The sequence below is a fragment of the Protopterus annectens genome, chromosome 6.part0, assembly GCF_019279795.1.
Source record: "Protopterus annectens isolate FY-2018-M chromosome 6.part0, PAN1.0, whole genome shotgun sequence".
Lineage (NCBI taxonomy): Eukaryota > Metazoa > Chordata > Ceratodontiformes > Protopteridae > Protopterus > Protopterus annectens.
Window position 1 is genome coordinate 300,298,734 of NC_056737.1, and position 23,175 is coordinate 300,321,908.

Below are 23,175 nucleotides of genomic sequence, written 5' to 3' on the forward strand. Positions count from 1 at the left end.
CCAGGCTCGTCAAGCTTATGGGGCGGTAATTTCCAGGGTCTGTAGAAGCACCGCCTTTGTGAAGTGGGACCACTGTTGCCGTACGCCACTCTTTGGGTACGTATCCTGTAGTAAGACTAAGATTAAACAGCAGCCTTATGTGTGGGTTTAGTTCCTCTTGGAGTTCATGTAGTACACAGCCCGGGACACTATCCGGTCCCATTGATGCTGTGTTTTTTAGCTTTAGAGAGGGCGGCTCTCACCTGGGCATCTGAGATGTTAGGGAGGCTACACTCTGCTGGGATAGTTATTTCTCCTTTTGGGGGGAGGGGAAAGAGAAATTTGCACTGAACCTGTCTGCCAGAATGTTGGCAATGTCAGTGAGTTCAGTGTATTTTGTGTCATTTTGGACTAACTCTGAGCATATCTGGGAGTTTCCACCCAGGTTTCTAACATAGCTAAAGAAGGCCTTGTGATTGTGTTTTGTGTCTTTTGCGATTTTTCTCTCAAAGTTGGCCTTGGATGATTTTATGAGTGATCGTAGTTTTTTGCTAGTACTGATCAGAGATGCCTTCCCTTTTAGGGATTTTGTTCTGTCATGTAGTAGCTTCCTCCTCCTGTTGTAGAGTTTGTTTATGGCTGGGGTCCACCAGACCGAGCGCCTGCCTTTGGGGGAATGGGTCTTGGTTTTATTTGGGATTGCATGATCCATGCATTCTTGAAGGTGCCCATAGAAGGCATCTGCAAAGGATTCAGCAGTGTGGGTTGTGGTTTCCACTGGCCCAGGGGCCTTGAAGGATACCACTTCAGTCTTAAGAAGTGTGAAGTTGGCTTTTGAGAAGTTCTTCACTGTGGTCTTTTGTGCAGCGGGTGGGGGCGGGATGTGGATTTCCAGTGAGATTAATTTATGGTCTGATCTTACCAAAGAGGGATATACTTCCGGTGTAGAGCATTTTGTCCCGATGTTTGTGACGATCAGGTCTAGTATATTGTCTCCTCTTGTGGGAATGGTGACTAGTTGTTCCATTTCATTTGAGTTTATGAATTCTAGGAACCTTTGGGCTAGGGTGTTGGGGCTTGAGTAATGTTCCCAGTCTATGTTTGGGTAGTTGAAGTCTCCCAAAATGATGGTATTTGGAGAGACATTCATACTCTCCAGTGTCTTCAGGAAGGCTGTGTGGGGTTCCTGAGTTTAAGAGGGTGGTCTGTAGCATGCTACAAACTGTAAGTCAGTTTTGCCTATGGTTAGTTGCACCTGGATAGTCTCCGATGCTTCGTGCATTGCCACTAACCTGGAGGTGTGGGTATCTTTGATGAAAATGGATACTCCCCCTCCTTTTGTGGTTCGGTCCAAGTTTTGCGGCCGGAAAGCATGATATGAGGTAAAACCTGATAGTGCTGGGGTGCTCTCAGGAGCCTTGAACCAGGTTTCGGGCACTGCACAGACATCTATGTTCTCCATACTGAGAAGGGCTTCGAGGGCGTGCATCTTGAGGTTTAGACTTCTGGCATTGAGCAGCATTACCCTTAGTTTTTTTCCACTTGTGTTTTCTAGGGAGGTAGGTTTGTCATTTGAGCCTTGCCTAAAAAAGGCACTATGGGGGTGGCAAGAGCATTGGCCAATATCCCGAAGCCCAGGGGTGACAGGTGCAAGCCATCCCTTGCGAAGCAGCGTGGCTTGTCAAGCATGTCATCCCAAGCAGACAGACATTGGATCCCCTTAGAATGACACCAGTAATTAAGCCAATTGTTAAAACTGATCATTTTGTCTTTGTACTGTGGCATCATTCTTGGTGAGGGTAAGATGCTGCTCAGGGTCAGGGTCATACCGGCCTGGGCTACATAATCAGAGAGCTCCTCTATGTCTCTTTTCATGTAGTCCAGGGAGGTACGTCTCAGGTCTTTCACACCGGCATGTACAATGACTGAGTCATATTTGTACTTGCTGTGGAGTGACCTGAGTGCTTGTGTTATGTGGCAGATTCTAGCTCCCGACAGGCAGCTTACTGTGACCTTTTCCTTGTTCAGTCTGGTGAGCGGGACGTCAGTGTGTCTGACTATGGAGTCATCTATTACAAGTGTGCCTGGCATGTTATTTGGCCTTAAGGGCTGTGACTGTTTAGCACACTGACTTTGTGAACTATGTGTTGTATGTGCTATGTCTTGAGGTGGTGGTTGCTTGGGTGTCTGCTTTGGAGGCCTCTGTTGTTTTGGTAGATTTTTAATCAGCGCCTCCGAGTATGTTTTTGTGCGTTTATGTGTTTGGTTTGCAGTTGTGATAGTTCTATGTGAGACTGGGTTTGTGGTGTGCGTGGTTACCTTCTCCTCCTGACTGGTCTTGCCAGTACTGATTTGAGAGAGCTCAGCCTCCAGCTTGGCTATATAGTTGCATCTCTCGCATATATTTTTATTTGTTGGGAGAAGGAGAGGGTTGTCTGTGTGCATGAGGCAATTGTAACATTGCCTCAAGATTCCCAGATTCACCAGCTGAACAGGAGAGGACACCAGCAACTGACCCTTCGACATGCTAGAAATAGTAAAAAAGATTGCCGTGTAACTGAGTCAGAAAGGACCTATAGGGAAATGGGTACTCAACAGAATTTAGGTGAATGAAGTACTTTCTTTTGTTTAAGAGTGCTTTACCTGTGTAAAAAGTGCTTTAGGAGCAAGTGCTGAGCTTTTCAGATAGAGTATAAGCTGTTTAGATTGCAAGTAGAACAGTTCTAAGGGAAAAATTGAAGAGCAGACTTGGCGGAGCCAGAAAAAGTTTAACCTTGTTTAACCAAGTTTAACCTTGTATAACCGGCGCACGACCGCACAAAGCCGTGCAAAAGCGGATTTTAAGCAGTGAACTACAAAAGAGCTAGGAATGGTCCCAAACAACCAATTACTACAGCTTCTTGTGCTGAGGTCACTTCCCCCAAGGACAGGTAGACTGCTCAAGGCTCCCCACTCCGACTGGTGAGCAAAGAAACTTCCTTCTATCCAAGTAAGGTAATGGACAACACAGGAACTACACCACAGCCCAGAATACAGCAATGCCTGTATACTGGTCTAAACTAGTCGAGGAAGGTGGGAAAACAAGGATTATTTTTTTGTTTTTTTGGTAGAAACACACAGAAAATGCAGAGACAGTGATAAATTAGTTACACAGGCTAGCACACTTTAGAAGGCAGCCGCCACAGTTAAATTAAACAAACAAACAAGCAAACTTTCGATCAAATTCGACTAAATGTAACTTTAAGTGCAGATTTTAAAATAAATGCAGTAATCAGTAAAAAAACAGTTCGGGCTAGTTCAAAGTAAGCAACAGAAGCTATTTCCAGTGAAAAAAAAGCAAAGATACTTAAATCTAGAAGGTAGTCGCTTTTTCGAGTTCCTTGCTGCTAGGACCACTCTGTAAACCCACGTGGAGCTTGTCTGAGCAGTATAGCCAGAAAAAAATGCCCAGAGGTGGATTTTAAGCAGTGAACTACAAAAGAACTAGGAATGGTCCCAAACAACCAATTACTACAGCTTCTTGTGCTGAGGTCACTTCCCCCAAGGACAGGTAGGCTGCTCAAGGCTCCCCACTCCCACTGGTGAGCAAAGAAACTTCCTTCTATCCAGGTAAGGTAATGGACAACACAGGAACTACACCACAGCCCAGAATACAGCAATGCCTGTATACTGGTCTAAACTAGTCGAGGAAGGCAGGAAAACAAGGATTAATTTTTTGTTTTTTTGTTTTTTTGGTAGAAACACACAGAAAATGCAGAGACAGTGATAAATTAGTTACACAGGCTAGCACACTTTAGTGGGCAGCCTCCACAGTTAAATTACACAAACAAACAAGCAAACTTTCGATCAAATTCGACTAAATGTAACTTTAAGTGCAGATTTTAAAATAAATGCAGTAATCAGTAAAAAAACAGTTCAGGCTAGTTCAAAGTAAGCAACAGAAGCTATTTCCAGTGAAAAAAAGCAAAGATACTTAAATCCAGAAGGTAGTCACTTTTTCGAGTTCCTAGCTGCTAGGACCACTCTGTAAACCCATGTGGAGCTTGTCTGAGCAGTATAGCCAGAAAAAAATGCCCAGAGGCGGATTTTAAGCAGTGAACTCAAAAGAGCTAGGAATGGTCCCAAACAACCAATTACTACAGCTTCTTGTGCTGAGGTCACTTCCCCCAAGGACAGGTAGGCTGCTCAAGGCTCCCCACTCCCACTGGTGAGCAAAGAAACTTCCTTCTATCCAAGTAAGGTAATGGACAACACAGGAACTACACCCCAGCCCAGAATACAGCAATGCCTGTATACTGGTCTAAACTAGTCGAGGAAGGCGGGAAAACAAGGATTATTTTTTTGTTTTTTTTGGTAGAAACACACAGAAAATGCAGAGACAGTGATAAATTAGTTACACAGGCTAGCACACTTTAGTGGGCAGCCTCCACAGTTAAATTACACAAACAAACAAGCAAACTTTCGATCAAATTCGACTAAATGTAACTTTAAGTGCAGATTTTAAAATAAATGCAGTAATCAGTGAAAAAACAGTTCAGGCTAGTTCAAAGTAAACAACCGAAGCTATTTCCAGTGAAAAAAAGCAAAGATACTTAAATCCAGAAGGTAGTCGCTTTTTCAAGTTCCTTGCTGCTAGGACCACTCTGTAAACCCACGTGGAGCTTGTCTGAGCAGTATAACTAGAAAAAAATGCCCAGAGGCGGATTTTAAGCAGTGAACTACAAAAGAGCTAGGAATGGTCCCAAACAACCAATTACCACAGCTTCTTGTGCTGAGGTCACTTTCCCCAAGGACAGGTAGGCTGCTCAAGGCTCCCCACTCCCACTGGTGAGCAAAGAAACTTCCTTCTATCCAAGTAAGGTAATGGACAACACAGGAACTACACCACAGCCCAGAATACAGCAATGCCTGTAAATTGGTCTAAACTAGTCGAGGAAGGTGGGAAAACAAGGAAATAGCTTCTGTTGCTTACTTTGAACTAGCCTGAACTGTTTTTTACTGATTACTGCATTTATTTTAAAATCTGCACTTAAAGTTACATTTAGTCGAATTTGGTCGAAAGTTTGCTTGTTTGTTTGTTTAATTTAATGGTGCAATTTTAAGGCAGAAACACAAAAGGTAATTCTGGATAGGGAAAACGAGCTTACAAAAGGCCTGTAGATTTGTTTGTTAGATTGCTGATTTTCTTTTATTTTGATAAATGGGTTGTACAGCTATACTGTGCTCATTTTCATCAAATGCCCAGTGAGAAATCTCTACACGCTAATTGCACTCTGAGCTGTATTGCAAAGCTCAGAGTAATGATTTCTGCAGTTAAAATTGCACCATTAAAAGCATGCTCAGTATACTAATTGGAAGATGCACATCGCTTAATCATGGAAATACAACATGGTCCAGAGTCCATTTCAGTAACAGTTAAAAATAAGCGCATTGTGTGTGTGTGGGGTGTGTGTGTGTGCGTGTGTGTGTGTGTGTGTGTGTGTGAGTGTGTGTACACATGCATATGTGTGTGTACATATGTGTGGGCATGTGTGTGTGTGCATGTGTGTCCATGTGTGTGTGTGTGTGTGTGTGTGTGTGTGTGTGTGTGTGTGTGTGTGTGTGTGTATATGCGGGCTTCGCCCTCATGACCAAACCACACCAACCGTGGGTAAATTTAGCATTACCCACACCCAGGCGTGGGTTATTGCTATAGTACACAGCCCCTGTACTGTTATGCACACAGCTGATATGTATTGTTATAATTTCCCTGAAAACAGAATCTGTTGGCACATTTCTGTTTTGTTTAGTCAAGATCCATCAGAAAATATTGAAAGAATTCTGGCAGCAGCGTGTTTCCTTTATGGGTTAGTTTTGTTCATTGTTAAGGGTACTGGCTATAAAGTTATTGTATCTGTCATCATTTCACTGCATGAAAACATACAAATAAGCACACTAATGTATGCTTATTAGGTGTCCATAATCTTTTTTCTAACTTATTTTTCAGTAGCCAGACGATGAAGAGCTGAAAGAACACCAACTCACAATGCTGGTGACTGACAGTTGACGTGTTGTTCAAACGTCATAGCGATAATCAGGATGGAGAGGGACTTGAGCAGATTGAACTGACCTGGCCTAATTTGTACAAATTAAGTGTGATTCTTGTATTGCTTAGCAACCCCCCCACCCCCCCGGTGGAGACCTTGGGAAGTACAACTAGCAAGTAAAGGTGAGTGTTACATTTTGATGATGTTAGCAAAGTTCTACTTTGCTGCATGTATGGAAGAAAAGCTGTGCCTCTAACATTGAAATTACTGTAAATAGTACATATGATAAAGAGAGAGAAAGAGAGAGAGAGGGAGAAAGAGAAACATCAGCCCTACAGTTTGATGGCAATGAATACCCTATTTTTCATATATCACCTCTACAGACCAGGTTCGCTTGTGGCAGACAATGAGTGAAACCCTAAATGTTTAGTGTCAGCAGAGAAACGGAAATGAACTTATTAAAGAAAGAAAGAGAAGAGAAGAGATCTGGTTGTTTAGCAGAATTACACAGAGAGTTAACAGTTTCAAAATAAGCAGTCGTGATGAGGCAAATAGCCTTTAACAAACATCAGAAATCTGTTTTTGTGCAAACTGCAGTTTTATTACAACAAAACCATATCCAATTTCACCACTTGCATTTCTGATGTGCATTTGTCAGTATCATTTATCATCTGTCTTTAATATTTATTTAATAATTACATTTTTTTTCATTTCTATTAGTACAAGACTCAGAACTCACAAACTAAGGGTAAATACAAAGACCATGAAAGTTTGCCTTAAATGACCCAGAGTGGGTCAGAGATAGAATTCCATCTCTGAGAACTTCTCTTAGCTCCACCTCTATTTTTTTTACTTCCTGTTCTCCTGAATAAGGAAGATTTCTTAAATACCTGCTGCAGATAAAAAAAGATTAAAAATGCCCACTATGTGATCCATTTTGGATCTGTCTATATGCTAAACTGTATGTGATAAGGAAATTTTCGGCATACAACAGCATTAACATTGCATCTTCTAAAACTGAGGTTTTCTGTGTGCTGAAATCTTACATTATGCATGTCAAAAGAAAAATGTTCATCAACATTTAGTCCAGTTACATATCAAGCTATTCTTTCTCAACTTGATAAGACAGAATGAAAGTGTAATAATTATCTCTATATTTGTCGGGTATGATAACATTCAGCTGTTTGCAGCCTACTGTGTTGTATATTCCCTCCCAGTATCCATCTGTGGTCATTGTTAGGGGATATTCATCTTTGCCATTTACAATCACAGTGGAAACATCAGGGACCTTAAGCTTGAAATGGATATCGCGGTTTGCAGGCAGTATCCCAGCAAGCGGTTCTACCAACTCATAATCTATAGACCAGGATTCATAGTTCAGTGGGAACATAGACCATTTCACCTCAGGGTTAGTGCAGGAAATCAAGTAATTGCATATATAATCATACGAGTTACCTGAGGCAGACTTTTCTTTTCCAAAAATGCTTAAAACAAATAAACCTGCTTGAGGCAACTGTATATTAAATTCAATTATGTTGTTCCACTTTCTCTGGAAAATGTGCCTGTTCAAGATGTTTTTATTTATTATGACATCATCTGATTGTAGTGTGGCCGTAAATTCCAGATTTTTCTCTAAACAAAAGTTCACAGAGCATCGTCCATCATTAGTATAAATAATTGGATTTGGCTGAGAAGCACCACAAAGGCCTTTGTTTTCAGTCAGCCAGCTAGGTCCTACAGGATTCATCAAATCCTTTGGGATATAGAAGTTTGCATTGATGGAATTACAGGTCAGTCGGTATTCACAAATGTACTCAAAATTTTCACTTTTTGCATCAAAAGCTTTAGCAAACAATACTAGCCTATGCTCTCCCTTTGTACGTGGGTAGACCTCAAGAACCATGCCATTGTTTGTCAAAGTCATTAAACCATGTTCGCATTTCCCATTTAAATCGAATAAGAAGAGTGTATGACAGGTGCCTTCTATGGTAATAGTAGTTTTCCCATTCACTGCAAAGATAAAAAATGGAAACTGATGTTATAACAAAGCATTAAAATGTTGTCACTATATAAAATCTGAACATATTAATGTAAATGTTAGACAGCAGGCAGACTGTACACTATCATCGTGTGTGATGTCATTACTGATGGGAGCATAAATGATTTATGATGACATTCAAGTTAACTAAACTTCTACATTACCAGCATCACTTGGTCTCTTACAACAAGTCAAATAGTTTTTGGGTCAAAATGAATAGGGTTTTACAGTACAGCAATCTGATTCTTCTTGCTGAAACACAGGCACATACACCTATCATCGTCTCTACACTTGCAGTTGGCTGTCAGTGTCGACATTCATTTGAAGTTTACTTTCTGCTCATTAATATTATTCTCCAAGTGTCACTCTCCACGTCTACCTGAACATGGATTAAAATGATCTCTTACATAGGATACAATGTGTCAAATGGCAAATGTCCTTCTCATCCTGCCTACTCATAACCACTGGTATTTTTCAGGGTTCATTCCTATGTCATCTTCTCTTCAACATTTTCATAAACTACCTCCTTACTATAGAGGGGGAGGGCTCCCTGGTTCAATATGCAGCTAAATCCATTCTTATCTTCTCAGCTCCAAGCATGCCATCATCACAAACTATTACACAGGAATGTTACTCCTCCATCAGATTGTATTCTGAACCAATACACTCTTCTGCTGAATCCAAATAAAACAAAAAATTATATTTTTCATCCCAAAACAATACTCTGTTCAGAAAAAATACCTTTACTATATCATCCATATAAAACACTGGACTTGAGGTTGTCACACATACTAAATTAATTGGTGGTCACCACAGATGCCAATCTAAAAATTGACTTATGTATCTAAAATATTATCTAGAAGACCCATATAAAACTTGGTCTCTTCTGCAAAGCATCTTCCTGTTTCATCTTGTAATCTAGAAAGACGACTGCCCTCTCATATCTATTGCCTACCTTCTGCTACGCCTCTTCTCTACTCGCATATATCAACTCCCTCCTTTTAATAAAACTGGAACAGTGTTCTAATAACATAGAAAATCCAGGAAACCAGGAAAATCCAGGGTCTCAAACACCTATCCTATACAGATAGGCTAAAAGCCATGTCCCTCTACTCAGTCTCATACAGACTGCTCAGAGGTGACCTGTGTCTGACATACAAGGCCATTTCAGACCCAGCCTTGATGGAGTTGCTGCATATCCATAAGACAAACTCCACTTGCAAAACCCGCATGGAAGGCCTTAACCTGGTCTGTAATATTAATAGAACTTGTTGGCGGGATAGATTTGTGTCCCAAAGACTCTCCCATCTCTGGAATAGACTCCCTCTCCATGTCAAGCAGAGTACCTCTCTAGCCCTCTTTAAGAAGAACCTGGATGACTGGATGGGAAACAGAAAATACACCCCTGGGATCCCACCTGTGTCCCTGCTGGACAGGGGAAACAGGTGCTGACTTTGAGAGAACATGGGCAAAATTCTTGGCTAGGCTTATAAGGGCATCCGGGCCAATAGCCTAGTATCACCCTATGAACCTATGAACCTATAGCAACATTTGCAACCTACCTTGCAAATGAAATTCATTACTGCTTAGCAGGCAACCACCTAAACTTGTTGAAATTTCTACTATCAAAAATTCATTAAACTTATCTAACAATTAAGTACATTACTGCTCAAAAACTATGTATAGGAAACATTAATAAACAAAGCTACTATCAGAAATATTGGAAGCTTGTATTTGATCTCATTTTGAGAGACTAAGTTATAGGTTAGTAAGAATATCTACCCATTTGGGGACCAGTGCTAAGCAGCATCCTTTCATTAAGTATATAGTAAAGAATCAGTTTTGTTGATAGTGCCTCTCACTTCTAAATAAATTATCAAATGCCACTAGCGGAAACGGTTAGACCCTTCATTTTAGGAAGAAGTAGCATCATTTCTTATACATTTCATGCACATTTTGTATATTAACTAGGTTCATAGGTTCATAGGTAGGTACTGGGCTATCTGCCCGAAGGCATATATTAGCCCAGCCACATTGTGCGGTATTCACCGCCCCTTTGGTTAGTTCCCTAGGCCCTTGATCTAGCAGCTAGTACCCTTGGCCCCTATGTAGTAGAGCTGTTGGTATGATCCCTGGTGTGAACTTTCTGTTACCCATCCACTGGTCAAGGTTCCTCTTGAAGAGTGATAGTGAGGGTCTCTGTCTTATGTAGATCGGGATCTTGTTCCATAGCAAGGGAAGTCTTTGCGAAGGGAATATATCCCTCCAGCATGTTCTATTTATTGTTGTTGTGAGGTTTATATCCCTAGAGCGTGTAGCTTGAGTAGATTTGGTTTTGCTAAGATGGAGCATGTTCAACAGTTATGGGTTGGACATGGCTTTGTATGCTAGACAGAGATCACTTCTGAGAAGGTGGTATGCAACAGAGAAAAGCCCTAGTTATTTTAATCGTGCTGCATAGGGCAACTGTTTGAGGCCAGTAATCCTCTTAGTGAGGTACCTCTGTGGTCTCTCCAGCTGCTGGAGATGCCTAGCCAGGTACATTCCAATTGGTGCATTGTACTCAATAATGGGTCTGATGAGGGAAGAGTAGAGGGGCACCACTACATCCTTAGATCTTGATGCAAACCCTTTCGTGATCAGATGGGTCACATAGAAGGATTTTCTAACCACCTTGGCAACATAGTTATCAAAGGAAAGCTGACTATCTACTTGGGTCTCTAGATCCCTTATTACTTCTTCAGATTTCAGGGGGTTACCTCCTATGTGGTAGTTCACGGGTACTCTGTTTTTTCCAAAGGGGATTACTATGCATTTTTTAGCATTTAGCTTGAGACCATGGCTTTGACACCATGCATCAGTCTCATTTAGGCCCTTCTGGAGGATATCCATGTCAGCCGGAGACTCTATTATAGCACCCAGTTTGCAGTCGTCTGCAAACTTGGTCAGCCACAGCCCTTCAGTGCTTGCCTGTACTTCTGAGAAGTATATGCCAAACAGGAGGGGCCCCAGGACAGAGCCCTGAGGCACACCGCTCATTACTGGTCTGGATTCGGACATAGATCCCGCTACTCTGACTTTGTGGGATCTGTCTGAGAGCCAGTTTGCGATCTATCTTGTGACGTAAGGGTTTATGCCCAGGTTGGTGAGTTTTTCAGTAATACCCGAATGGGGAATGGTGTCAAATGCTTTAGCAAGGTCAAGGTAAGCCGTGTGTACCTCCTTTCCCTTATCTATAGCCTGAGTAACTGTCTCAAAGATGTCCACCAGGTTCAGGAGGCATGATCTGCCCTTGACGAAGCCGAACTGTGTGGGGTCAAGTGTTTGGAGGTTCCCAATCTCTCCATTTATGAGTTCCATAATGATTCGCTCCATTGCCTTACAGATCAGACTGGTCAGGCTTATTGGTCGGTAGTTCCCAGGGTCGGTTGTGGGCCCACCCTTGTGCAGCGGAACCACTGTTGCTGTGCGCCATTCTATGGGCACATAGCCTGTCAAGAGGCTGAGACTGAACAGGGTATTCAGATGCGGAGTTAATTAATTTTGGAGCTCGCGTATGACACAGCACGAGACACCATCTGGTCCCATGGAGGCAGTGTTTTTAGCTTTAGATAGAGCCTTATTAACCAACGTATCAGTAATAATTGGGGTTACACAATCCCCTGGAATAGTAATAGGCCCTGTAGGTGGTGGGGGGGGGGGGGATTTGCACTGAACCTGTCAGCCAAGATGTTGGCAATGTCAGTGGGGTCAGTGTATTTTGTTCCATTTTGTACTAGCTCAGAACAGACCTGAACATTGCCATTTAGGTTTTTGATGTAACCATAGAAGGTGTTATGGTTATGCTTGGCATCCTTGGCAACTTTCTTTTCGAAATTGGCTTTAGTTGACTTGATGAGGGTCCTCAATTTCTTACTAATGCTGATCAGGGATGATTTTTCTACTTGAGATTTGGCCTTTTTTGTATAAGTCTCCTCCTTTTATTGTATAGTTTGCTTATGGCTGGGTTCCACCAGACTGGTTTCTTCTTGCTTGAGGAAGGAGGCTTGGTTTTATTTGGGATAGCACAGTCCATGCAATCCTGAAGATGTATATAAAGTGCCTTGGTGTAGGATTCCGCATCCTGGATATCATTATCCTTCTGCAAGGGAATAGTGAAGCTTTCCACTTCTGATGCAAGTAGTTTGAAGTTTGCTTTGGAAAGGTTTTTTACGATGGTTTCTTTGACTGGGGGAGGTGTAGGGGTGAGGATGTCCAGGGTTATCAGTTTGTGGTCTGATCTGACCAGAGAGGGAGTGACAATGGGTGTGGTACAATGGGCGCCCATATTTGTGATGACTAACTCCAATATGTTGTCCCCTCTAGTGGGAGAACATACCAGTTGTTCAAGGGCATTTGAATTTATAAATTCTATGAACCGCTGGGCATAGGAGTTAGAACTTTGGTAGTTCGCCCAGTCTATACCAGGGTAGTTGAAATCACCCAAAATTATGGTGTTGGGTAGAACCTTTATATTTTCAAATGCCTCAAGGAATGCTGAGTGGGCATCTTGGGACATGGTGGGTGATCTATAACAGGCTATGACTTGAAATGTGGTTTTGCCTGCTGATAGTTGTGCATGGATGATTTCTGGGGCATCATGCTGCGCCACTAACCTGGAGATGTGGGTATCCTTGATGAATATGGATACACCTCCGCCCTTTGTACTGCGATCTGGTAACCGAGGCCGGAAGGTATGATATGAATTGTAACCTGGTAGTGCTGGGGTACTCTCTGGAGCCTTGAACCAGGTTTCCATCACTGCACAAACATCGATTTTCTCTATACTGAGGAGTGCCTTGAGTGTGTACATTTTGAGGTTGAGACGTCTGGTGTTGAGTAGCATTACCCTTAGTTTTTGGTTCCCTGTGCTGGTTATGGTGGTTGGTTTGTCCTTTGAGCCTTGCCTAAAAAAGGCACTATGGGGACGGCATGCTACGAAGCATCAGAGACTATCCATGTGCAACTAACAGTGGGTAAAACTGCCTTCCAGTTTATAGCCTGCTACAGACCACCCTCCCAAACCCAGGAACCCCACTCGGCCTTCCTGAGAACACTGGAAAATATGAAGGTCTCTCCGAACACCATTATATTGGGCGACTTCAACTACCCAAACATAGATTGGGAGCATTACTCTAGCTCCAACACCCTTGCCCAAAGGTTCCTAGAATTCATAAACTCAAATGCCATGGAACAACGTGTTACCACTCCCACAAGAGGGGAAAACATACTGGACCTGATCATCACCAACATGGGGACTCTATGCTCCAGACCAAAAGTGTATCCCTCACTGGTAAGATCAGACCATAAACTGATCTCACTGGATATTCACATCCCGGCCCCACCCCCTGCCCAAAAAACCACAGTGAAAAACTTCTTTAAAGCAAATTTCACACTCCTCAAAACCGAGGTGGAATCCTTCAAAGCCCCCGGGCCTGTGGAAAATATGGCCCAGACCGCAGAATCCTTTATAAATGCATTCTATGAACACCTTCAGGAATGCATGGATCATGCAATCCCAAATAAAACCAAGACCCAATCCTCCAAAGGCAGACGACCTGTCTGGTGGACCCCAGCCATAAACAAACTATACAATAGAAGGAGGAAGCTACTACATGATAGAGCAAAATCCCAAAAAGGGAAGGCATCTCTGATCAGTATTAGCAAAAAGGGCACTCATAAAATCATCAAAGGCCAGCTTCGAGAGAAAAATTGCACAGGACACTAAGGATAATCACAAGGCTTTCTTTAGTTATGTTAGGAACCTGGGTGGGAATTCCCAGATATGCTCAGAATTAGTCCAAAATGACGAACAATACACCGATCCCAGACATTGCCACCATCCTAGCTGACAGGTTCAGCAAACTCCCCTCCCCACCAAAAGGGCAAATATCTATCCCAGCAGAGTGCTGCCCCCCTGACATCTCAGATGCTCAGGTGGGAGCCGCCCTCTCCAAAGCAAAAAACACAGCATCAATGGGACCAGACGGTGTCCCAGGCTGCATGCTACATGAACTCCAAGAAGAGCTAAACCCAAACATAAAACTACTGTTCAATCTCAGCCTTACTACAGGATATGTACCCAAAGAGTGGCATACAGCAACAGTGGTCCCTCTCCACAAAGGTGGTGCCTCAACAGACCCTGGAAACTATCGCCCCATAAGCCTGACTAGCTTGGTCTGCAAAGCTATGGAAAGGATCATCATGGACCTCATAAATAAAGATATTGGGGACCTACAGACACTGGATCCTACCCAGTTCGGCTTTGTTAAGGGCAGATCCTGCCTCTTAAACCTGGTTGACTTCTTTGAAACAGTCACCAAGGCCATTGACGAAGGGAAGGTGGTCTACACAGCCTATCTGGACCTCGCAAAAGCCTTCGATACAATACCCCACTCGGGCATTATAGATAAGCTCACCAGCTTAAATATAAACCCCTATGTCACTAGATGGGTTGCAAACTGGCTCAAGGACAGAACCCAGAGATAAAGAATATCGATACTCCCCCTCCTTTTGTGGTTCGGTCCAAGTTTTGGGGCCGAAAAGCATGGTATGAGGTATAACCTGGTAGTGCTGGGGTGCTCTCGGGAGTCCTGAACCAGGTTTCTGTTACTGCACAGATATCGATGTTCTCCATGCTAAGGAGAGTTTTGAGTGCGTGCATCTTGAGGTTTAGACTTCTGGTGTTGAGTAGCATTACTCTTAGTTTCTTATCGCTTGTGATACCTATGGAGGTGGGTTTGTCTTTTGAGCCTTGCCTAAAAAAGGCACTATGGGGGTAGCAAGAGCCTTTGCCAATATCCGAAAGCCCAGGGGTGACGGGTGCAAGCTGTCCCTAGCGAAGCATTGTGGCTTGTCGTGCATATCATCCCAAGCATTGGATCCCCTTTGAATGACACCAATACTTAAGCCAATTGTTGAAATTGATCATCCTGTCTTCATATTGTGGCATCATTCTTGGTGAGGGTGAGATGCTACTCAAGGTCAGGGTCATACCAGCCTGGGCTACATGCTCAGAGAGCTCCTCTATGTCTTTTTTCATGTAGTCCAGGGAGGTACATCTCCGGTCATTCACACCAGCATGGACAATGAGTGAGTCATATTTGTACTTGCCTTGGAGTGACCTGAGTGCTTGTGTTATGTGGCGGATCCTAGCGCCCGACAGGCTGCTCACCGTGACCCACTCCTTGTTCAGCCTGGTGAGCGGGATGTCAGTGTGCCTGACGATAGAGTGACCTATTACAAGTGTATCAGGTGTGTTGTTTAGTCTTAAGGGCTGTGACTGTTCGGCACACTGGCTTTGTGAGATATGTGTTGCACGTGTTTTGTTTTGGGGTAGCGGTTGCTTGGGTGTCTGCTTTGGAGGTCTCTGCTGCTTAGGCAGATCTTTATTTAGAGCCTCCGAGTGTGTTTTTGTGTGATTATGTGTTTGGTTTGCTGTCGTGGTAGGTCTATGTGAGACTGAAATTGTAGTGAGTGTGGTTTCCTTCTCCTCCTGACTGGTTATGCCAGTACTGAGTTGAGAGAGCTTAGCCTCCAGTTTGGCTATATGGTTGCATCTCTCACATGTGTTGGAATTTGTTGGGAGGAGGAGTGGGTTGTCTGTGTACATGAGGCAGTTGTAACATTGCCTCAAGATTCCCAGATTCACCAGCTGGACCGGAGAGGAGATTGACAACTGACCTTTGGACATGCTAGAATAATATTGGGAATTCCTTAATAATTGAAAACAAGGGCCAGTGGGGAGTGAGGGTGTAGTGCTTTTAATTTTTAGTGCTGACTTATATAATTGCTTTAGCGAGCAAGTGCCAGGTAACTTAAGTGCAATGTGTTACAGGTAACTTAAATGCAAAACGACAAACAGTAACTTTCTTTCAAGTGAAACAAGGAAATAAGTACAGTAAGCAATGCAGATATCACTAGTGATCCACAGAAGCTGAGAAGTCACAGATTAGGTGGAATTAGCATTCCAGGGAAATAACAAGCAAACAAACAACAAGCATATAAATAAAGCTAGATTCAGCAGGCCTGGATCTAGTCTATGCTACAGCAAACAAGGTGTACCAATTTCAGTAAGATACAGTTCAAATATTCAGGCACTATAAACCTTTAACCAGAAATTCCCAGCTGAGAAGGGCAGAGTCCAGCCTCTTCTCCCACAAGAGTGCAGACCACAAACCTTCTTAATGTAAAATAACTGGCCTGAAGCCCAAGTGCTTAAACCAGAACTAATACACTTTAAGAATAACAGACACTGAGCTCTCAATCAGCAGTTCCCAACTTAGAAGGATGAAAGCTACCTGTCCTGCCACCACAGTGCATGCCACAAACCTTCCTAATGTAAAACCACTGGTCTGAAGCCCAAGTGCTTAATCCAAAAGACTTAGAATGATAGCTACACTTTAACCAAGTTACTACCAAGCAGTAATAAATACAACTGAATACTTTAAATAATGCCTGGATTAGTGCTCAAGTTATACAAACAAAGCTAGATCCAGCAGGCCTGGACCTAGTCTATGCCACAGCAAACAAGGCGCACCGACTTCAGTACGAAGCAGTTCAGATATGCATGCACTATAAGCCTTTAACCAGAAATTCCCAGCTCAGAAGGGCAGAGTCCAGCCTCTCCTCCCACAAGAGTGCAGACCATGAACCCTCTTAATGTAAAATAACTGGCCTGAAAGCCCAAGTGCTTAAACCAGAATTAATATACTTTTAGAATAACAGACACTGAGCCCTCAATCAGCAGTTCAGGAATGCATGGATCATGCAATCCCAAATAAAACCAAGACCCAATCCTCCAAAGGCAGACGTTCTGTCTGGTGGACCCCAGCCATAAACAAACTATACAATAGAAGGAGGAAGCTACTAAATGATAGAGCAAAATCCCAAAAAGGGAAGGCATCACTGATCAGTATTAGCAAAAAACTACGGGCACTCATAAAATTGTCTAAGGCCAGCTTCGAGAGAAAAATTGCACAGGACACTAAGGATAATCACAAGGCTTTCTTTAGTTATGTTAGGAACCTGGGTGGTAATTCCCAGATATGCTCAGAATTAGTCCAAAATGACAAAAAATACACTGAACCCACAGACATTGCCAACATCCTAGCTGACAGGTTCAGCACAAACTTCTCCCCCCCTCCCCACCAAAAGGGCAAATATCTATCCCAGCAGAGTGCTGCCCCCCCTGACATCTTAGATGCTCAGGTAAGAGCTGCCCTCTCCAAAGCAAAAAACACAGCATCAATGGGACCAGACGGTGTCCCGGGCTGCATCCTACATGAACTCCAAGAAGAGCTAAACCCAAATATAAAACTACTGTTCAATCTCAGCCTTACTACAGGATATGTGCCCAAAGAGTGGCATACAGCAACAGTGGTCCCTCTCCATAAAGGTGGTGCCTCAACGGATCCTGGAAACTATCGCCCCATAAGCCTGACTAGCTTGGTCTGCAAAGCTATGGAAAGGATCATCATGGAACTCATAAATAAAGATATTGGGGACCTACAGACACTGGATCCTACCCAGTTCAGCTTTGTTAAGGGCAGATCCTGCCTCTTAAACCTGGTTGATTTCTTTGAAACAGTCACCAAGGCCATTGACGAGGGGAAGGTGGTCCACACAGCCTACCTGGACCTCGCAAAAGCCTTCGATACAATACCCCTCTCGGGCATTATAGATAAGCTCACCAGCTTAAATATAAGCCCCTATGTCACTAGATGTATTGCAAACTGGCTCAAGGACAGAACCCACATGGTTAGAATTGCTGGAGCCATGTCAGACTCCAAACCAGTTACAAGTGGTGTCCCACAAGGCTCAGTCCTGGGACCTCTCTTGTTCGGTATATATTTCTCGGAGGTACAGGCCAACACAGAAGGACTGTGGCTGACCAAGTTTGCAGATGACTGCAAACTGGGCACCATAATCGACTTTGCACCCGACACAAGCATCCTCCAAAAGGGCCTCATAGAAACAGACAACTGGTGCAGGAGCCATGGCCTCAAACTAAATGCCAAAAAGTGTATAGTCATCCCCTTTGGCAAAAACAAAGTAACCACAAATTACCACATAGGTGGTAATCCATTAAGTACAGAAGAAGTAATTAGGGACCTGGGGACCCAAGTTGATAGCAATCTCTCATTTGACAACCATGTGGCCAAAGTGGTTAGAAAAATATTTTATATAGCCCACCTAATCATGAAGGGATTCACATCTAGATCAGGGGAGGTCATCGTGCCTCTTTACTCATCCCTCATCAGGCCCATAATTGAGTACAATGCCCCTTTTGGGATGTACCTTACCAGATACCTGCAGCAACTGGAAAGACCCCAAAAGTACCTCACCAAGAGGATCAAAGGGCTCAAACAGATGCCATATGCTGCCCGGTTAAAGAAACTCCAGCTCTACTCAGTGGCATACCGCCTGTTCAGAGATGATCTGTGCCTGACGTATAAAGCCATGTCCAACCCGGAATTAATGGACATGCTGCACCTCAGAAAATCCAAATCCCATCGAGCTACGCACTCGAGAGACTTGAACCTCAGCACTGAAATAAATAGGGAATGCTGGAGGGACAGATTCATAACCCAGAGGCTCCCTTCACTCTGAAATAAAATCCCAGTCCAGGTTAGGCAGAGTCCCTCATTGACTCTCTTCAAGAGGAATCTTGATGAGTGGATGGGAGATCATAGGTTTACCCCGGGTATCACTTCTGTGTCACTGTTAGACAGAGGCACAGTATACTAACCTCGAAAAAGGGCATAGCAAAATAAATTTAAAATGGGTGGCGAAAGCCAAACACATTCTGGCTAGGCTTATAAATGCCCTAGGGCAGATAGCCTAGTATGAACCTATGAACCTATGGAAGAATGCAAAGTTCCTGTAATCACTGCTGCACAGGTAAAAACCACACTCTCCAAAGACAAGAACACAACATCTGTGGGACCAGACAACATCCCAGGCTGCGTTCTACACGAACTACAGAACGAACTGGCACCCCGCCTAAGTACCATGTTCAATCATAGCCTCACCTCAGGCTCTGTGCCCGCTGAATGGCACACAGCAATGGTTATCCCACTCCACTAGGGGAGATCCACCATTGACCCTGGGAACTACTATCCCATTAGCCTGACGAGCTTGGTCTGCTAGGTTATAGAACGTATCATCATGGAACTTATTAACAAAGACACTGGTAATCTCCAAACTCTGGATCCCACCCAGTTCGGGTTTGTAAAAGGCAGATCATGTCTCCTAAACCTGACAGACTTCTTTGAAGCAGTCACCAAAGCTGTAGACGAGGGTAAGGTGGTTCACACAGCCTATCTAGATCTTGTCAAGGCTTTCAACACCATCCCCCACTCTGGAATTATAGATAAACTCACTAAACTAGGTATAAATCTCTATGTCACAAGATGGGTTGCCAATTGGCTCACTGACAGAACCCACACTGTGAAAGTAGCAAGTGACAAGTGGAGTACCACAGGGTTCAGTCCTGGGTCCTCTCCTATTTGGTATCTACTTCTGTGAAGTACAGGCTAACACAGAAGGTCTTTAGCTAATGAAGTTCACAGATGACTGCAAACTAGGAGCCATAATCAAAACTCCTAACGATGTGGACATCCTATAAAAGGGCCTCACTGAGACAGATGCCTGGTGTCAAAGCCATGGCCTCAAGCTCAATGCCAAAAAGTGCATTGTCATCCCCTTTGGTAAAAACTCCGTACCCTTGAACTACAACATAGGTGGTAGTATACTTAACACCGAAAGTGTGATAAGAGATCTTGGGACACAGGTGGACAGTAGTCTCTCATTTGATAATCACATCACCACAGTAGTCAGGAAATCCTTCTACGTGGCACACCTCATCACAGAAGGTTTCTTATTCAGATAAAAAGAGGTCATTGTTCCCCTCTACTCATCACTCATTAGACCCATTATAGCGTACAATGCCCCTTTTCATATGTACCTCACAAGACATCTACAACAACTGGAAAGGCTGCAGAAATACCTCACAAAGAGGATTACTGGCCTCAAACAGATGCCCTATGCAGACCGTTTCAAAAAACTCCAGCGTTACTCCGTCGCATATCGCCTACTCAGAGGTCATCTCTGCCTAACATACAAAGCTATGTCAAACCTGAGCTGTTGGACATGCTCCACTTAAAGAAGTCCCAATCCCTCCAAGCTACATGCTCTAGGGACCTAAACCTTGTTACCACAATAAACAGAAAATGCCGCAGGGATAGATTCCTGTCCCAGAGACTTCCCATATTCTGGAATAAACTACCTATCTATATCAAACAAACGCTTCATTAGCACTCTTCAAGAAAAATCTTGATGATTGGATGGGAAATAGGAAATTCACCCTGGGGATCACTTCTGTGGCTCTGCTCGACAGTAGCACAGGAAAATAATTTTCTTGGCTGGCAAAAGACAGGGTACCTTTTTGGCTGGGCTTGTATAGGCCCTAGGACCGATAGTCTAGTACCTACCTATGAACCTATGAACCAGTGATGAGTACTGGGGGGGGGCTGACTGGTGCAACCTTAGCTATATTATTATAGCATTGACAGAGTTTTGCTTTTAGGGAAAATTGAAGATTAGTTAGGATAGGAGAGGCATATAGAAGTGATGGCAAGAGATAAGTGGTGGCAAGAGTTACTTTAGTGGAATTTTTGAGGACATTTTTAACCCTATACAACATGCCCAGTTTTTGATTGGTCTTTTTATGTTGTTATTGATATGAAGATCAAACTTTGGATTGTTGTCTATTGTAATAGCTAATAGCTTAGTATAAGAGACAACATCAATTTTAGTGTTGTTCAGAGAAGTAATTGCAAAGGTAGTATTATTAGGTGGGATTGCTTGGGTAAGAATAGCAGGAGTTTTTTGGGGGGGGTTGAGTAGAAGATGGTTGTTGGTGAGCCATGCTTCAATGGAATTAAATGCTTCTTGAGTCATAGTTTGAAGATGGGTAAAGTTGTTCGAGGAACAGATTAAAGTCATCAGCATATTGAATAAGGGTCACTTGTTTTGTGGAGGCATGAAGATGATTGATGAAAATGTTGAAGAGGAATGGACACAGAATGGAGCCTTGAGGTAACCCAGTGCGTACTGGTAGATATGGAGAGAAATTGAAATTGCATTTGGCCAACTGATATCTGTTTGAGAGTAAGTGGTGAACCATTGTAAGGTAGTTTCAGTTAAGCCAAGTAGGGAAAGTTGGGACAAGAGTTTAGAGTGGATGACTGTGCCAAAAGCTTTAGAAAATACAGATGATACAAAGTTACCTGTATCATGTGCCTTATTTACTGTGTCAGTGAAGGACCAAAGATCAGTGATAGTACTGTGTGCAGGTCTAAATCCCTGTTGTGTAGGAGAAAGATTGTTATCCAATAATTGTCTATGGATGCATTTCTCTAGAATTTTGGATTGAGCACAGAGGAGAAAGAATAGCAATAGGCTTGTAGTTAGATATTTATATGGTGGTACCACCATTTTCGAGAGGAAGGATAAACAACTTTTTCCACAGGGTGGGGATATAGGCATTTTTGACAGAGATCTATTAATGAGAATGGAAACTGGATAGACTATTGAGTCAGCTGCCATATTTAGATACTCATTGGGAAGATTATCAGCAGAGGTAGAATAAGGTTTGAGTTTGTTTGGCAGGGAATTGATAAAAGAAGTGAGTACTGAGATTATCAGCAGAGGGGGAACAATGTTTGAGTTTGTTTTAGCTGGGACTTGATAAAGGAAGTGAGTACTGGTTGGAGCGAGAAAGAGGTGAGGCTTATAATATGAGGAATAGAGAAAGTACCCTCTAATTTTCAGTAACAAGTCCTATATTCCTTAATAACAATGACACCTTTACCTTCTACACAATTTACTGACATCTTCTGTGGATACTTAACGTATTACATATTGTGACAATTTGTTAAATTATTATACAATAAGCTACCTGCTTTGTTAAATTCTGTATTATACCTGTATTTTGCATTGTGTTATGAATTCTGCCCTCTTTGTTAACTCTGTATTTTACCTGCATTGTGCATTTTGTTATGAATTTTGTGTTCTCAGAGCTTATCTCCCCGGGCCTCTACTGAAAATGGACATATATCCAGTTAGACTAGCCCGGTCAACAAATGTAAAATAAAATAAAATAAATAAATAAATGCTGGAAAATTGTTAGCAATGGAAGGTATGCTATTAATGAAATAAGAGTTAAATTGTGATGCTATATCAGTAGATGTACTGCCACTGGATGTTGAGGTGAAGACTGATTTTCAGGGTGTAGAATTTTTTTGATTTTTTGCCAAAATATTTTTGGACTGATTTTATGCTGATCTTGTGGCTTTGTGTAAAACTGTTTTTTTAATCTAAGTTCACTTGTTCTTTGCTAGATTTATTAGATTTGTTTTTACTTTTTGTTTTGAGTAGCATGCCCAGGCTTTATCTCTTTTTTGAGTAAGGGATTTGGTATTGTTAGAAAGCCAGAGAGAGTGGTTAGTTGTGACTCTTATTTCTGGCAGGAGGTAATCTGTTTAAGTGTTTAGAAATCTAGAGTTGCTTCATCAAGAGGTAAGCATTTAAGAAAAGACCAATTAATAGCATTTAGAATATTTGTAAATGTCTGATGATTAAAGTGGGTTAAGTTGCATACTAACTTGTATGTAGGTTGTTTGCAAGGGTGAGTGATAAGTCTAGGTGTGCAGATAGGGTGGTGATCACTAATAGAGCCTGGAAGTATTGTGGATTCAATACAATTACTGGGGTGGGAGACCAAAAGCCAGTCAATAATTGAGCCATTTTAGTGTGATGAGTTGGTATAGGTTGAGTGCACTATAAGTTGTGAAAAACCAAAGCGGTTAATGCTGTCAGTAGGAATTGGGAGTTAAGTTTCAGCCAGTCAGTGTTGTCATCACCTAATATTACTGTTTCTAGGTAAATATTAGCTGATACCCAGCAAATGATGTTTTATAGAGTTGATAGATTGTTGGAGGGTGATTTGTACAATGCAGATTGTTGCCAGGGGGTATGTACAATGCAATTATATGCTTTTATTATTTAGGTTAAGAATGGTGATAATAA

General features: G+C 42.6%; 1 protein-coding gene across 1 annotated transcript in view; it reads right to left on the bottom strand.

The window, feature by feature from the left end:
* Positions 1–6,644: 6,644 nt before the first annotated feature.
* Positions 6,645–23,175, bottom strand: part of KY (kyphoscoliosis peptidase) — a 538,508-nt gene continuing 521,977 nt past the window's right edge. The window contains exon 12 of the mRNA XM_044073511.1: positions 6,645–8,015. Coding sequence (XP_043929446.1) covers positions 7,108–8,015 — 908 coding nt within the window. The 3' untranslated portion in view covers positions 6,645–7,107. The remainder of the gene's footprint in view (positions 8,016–23,175) is intronic.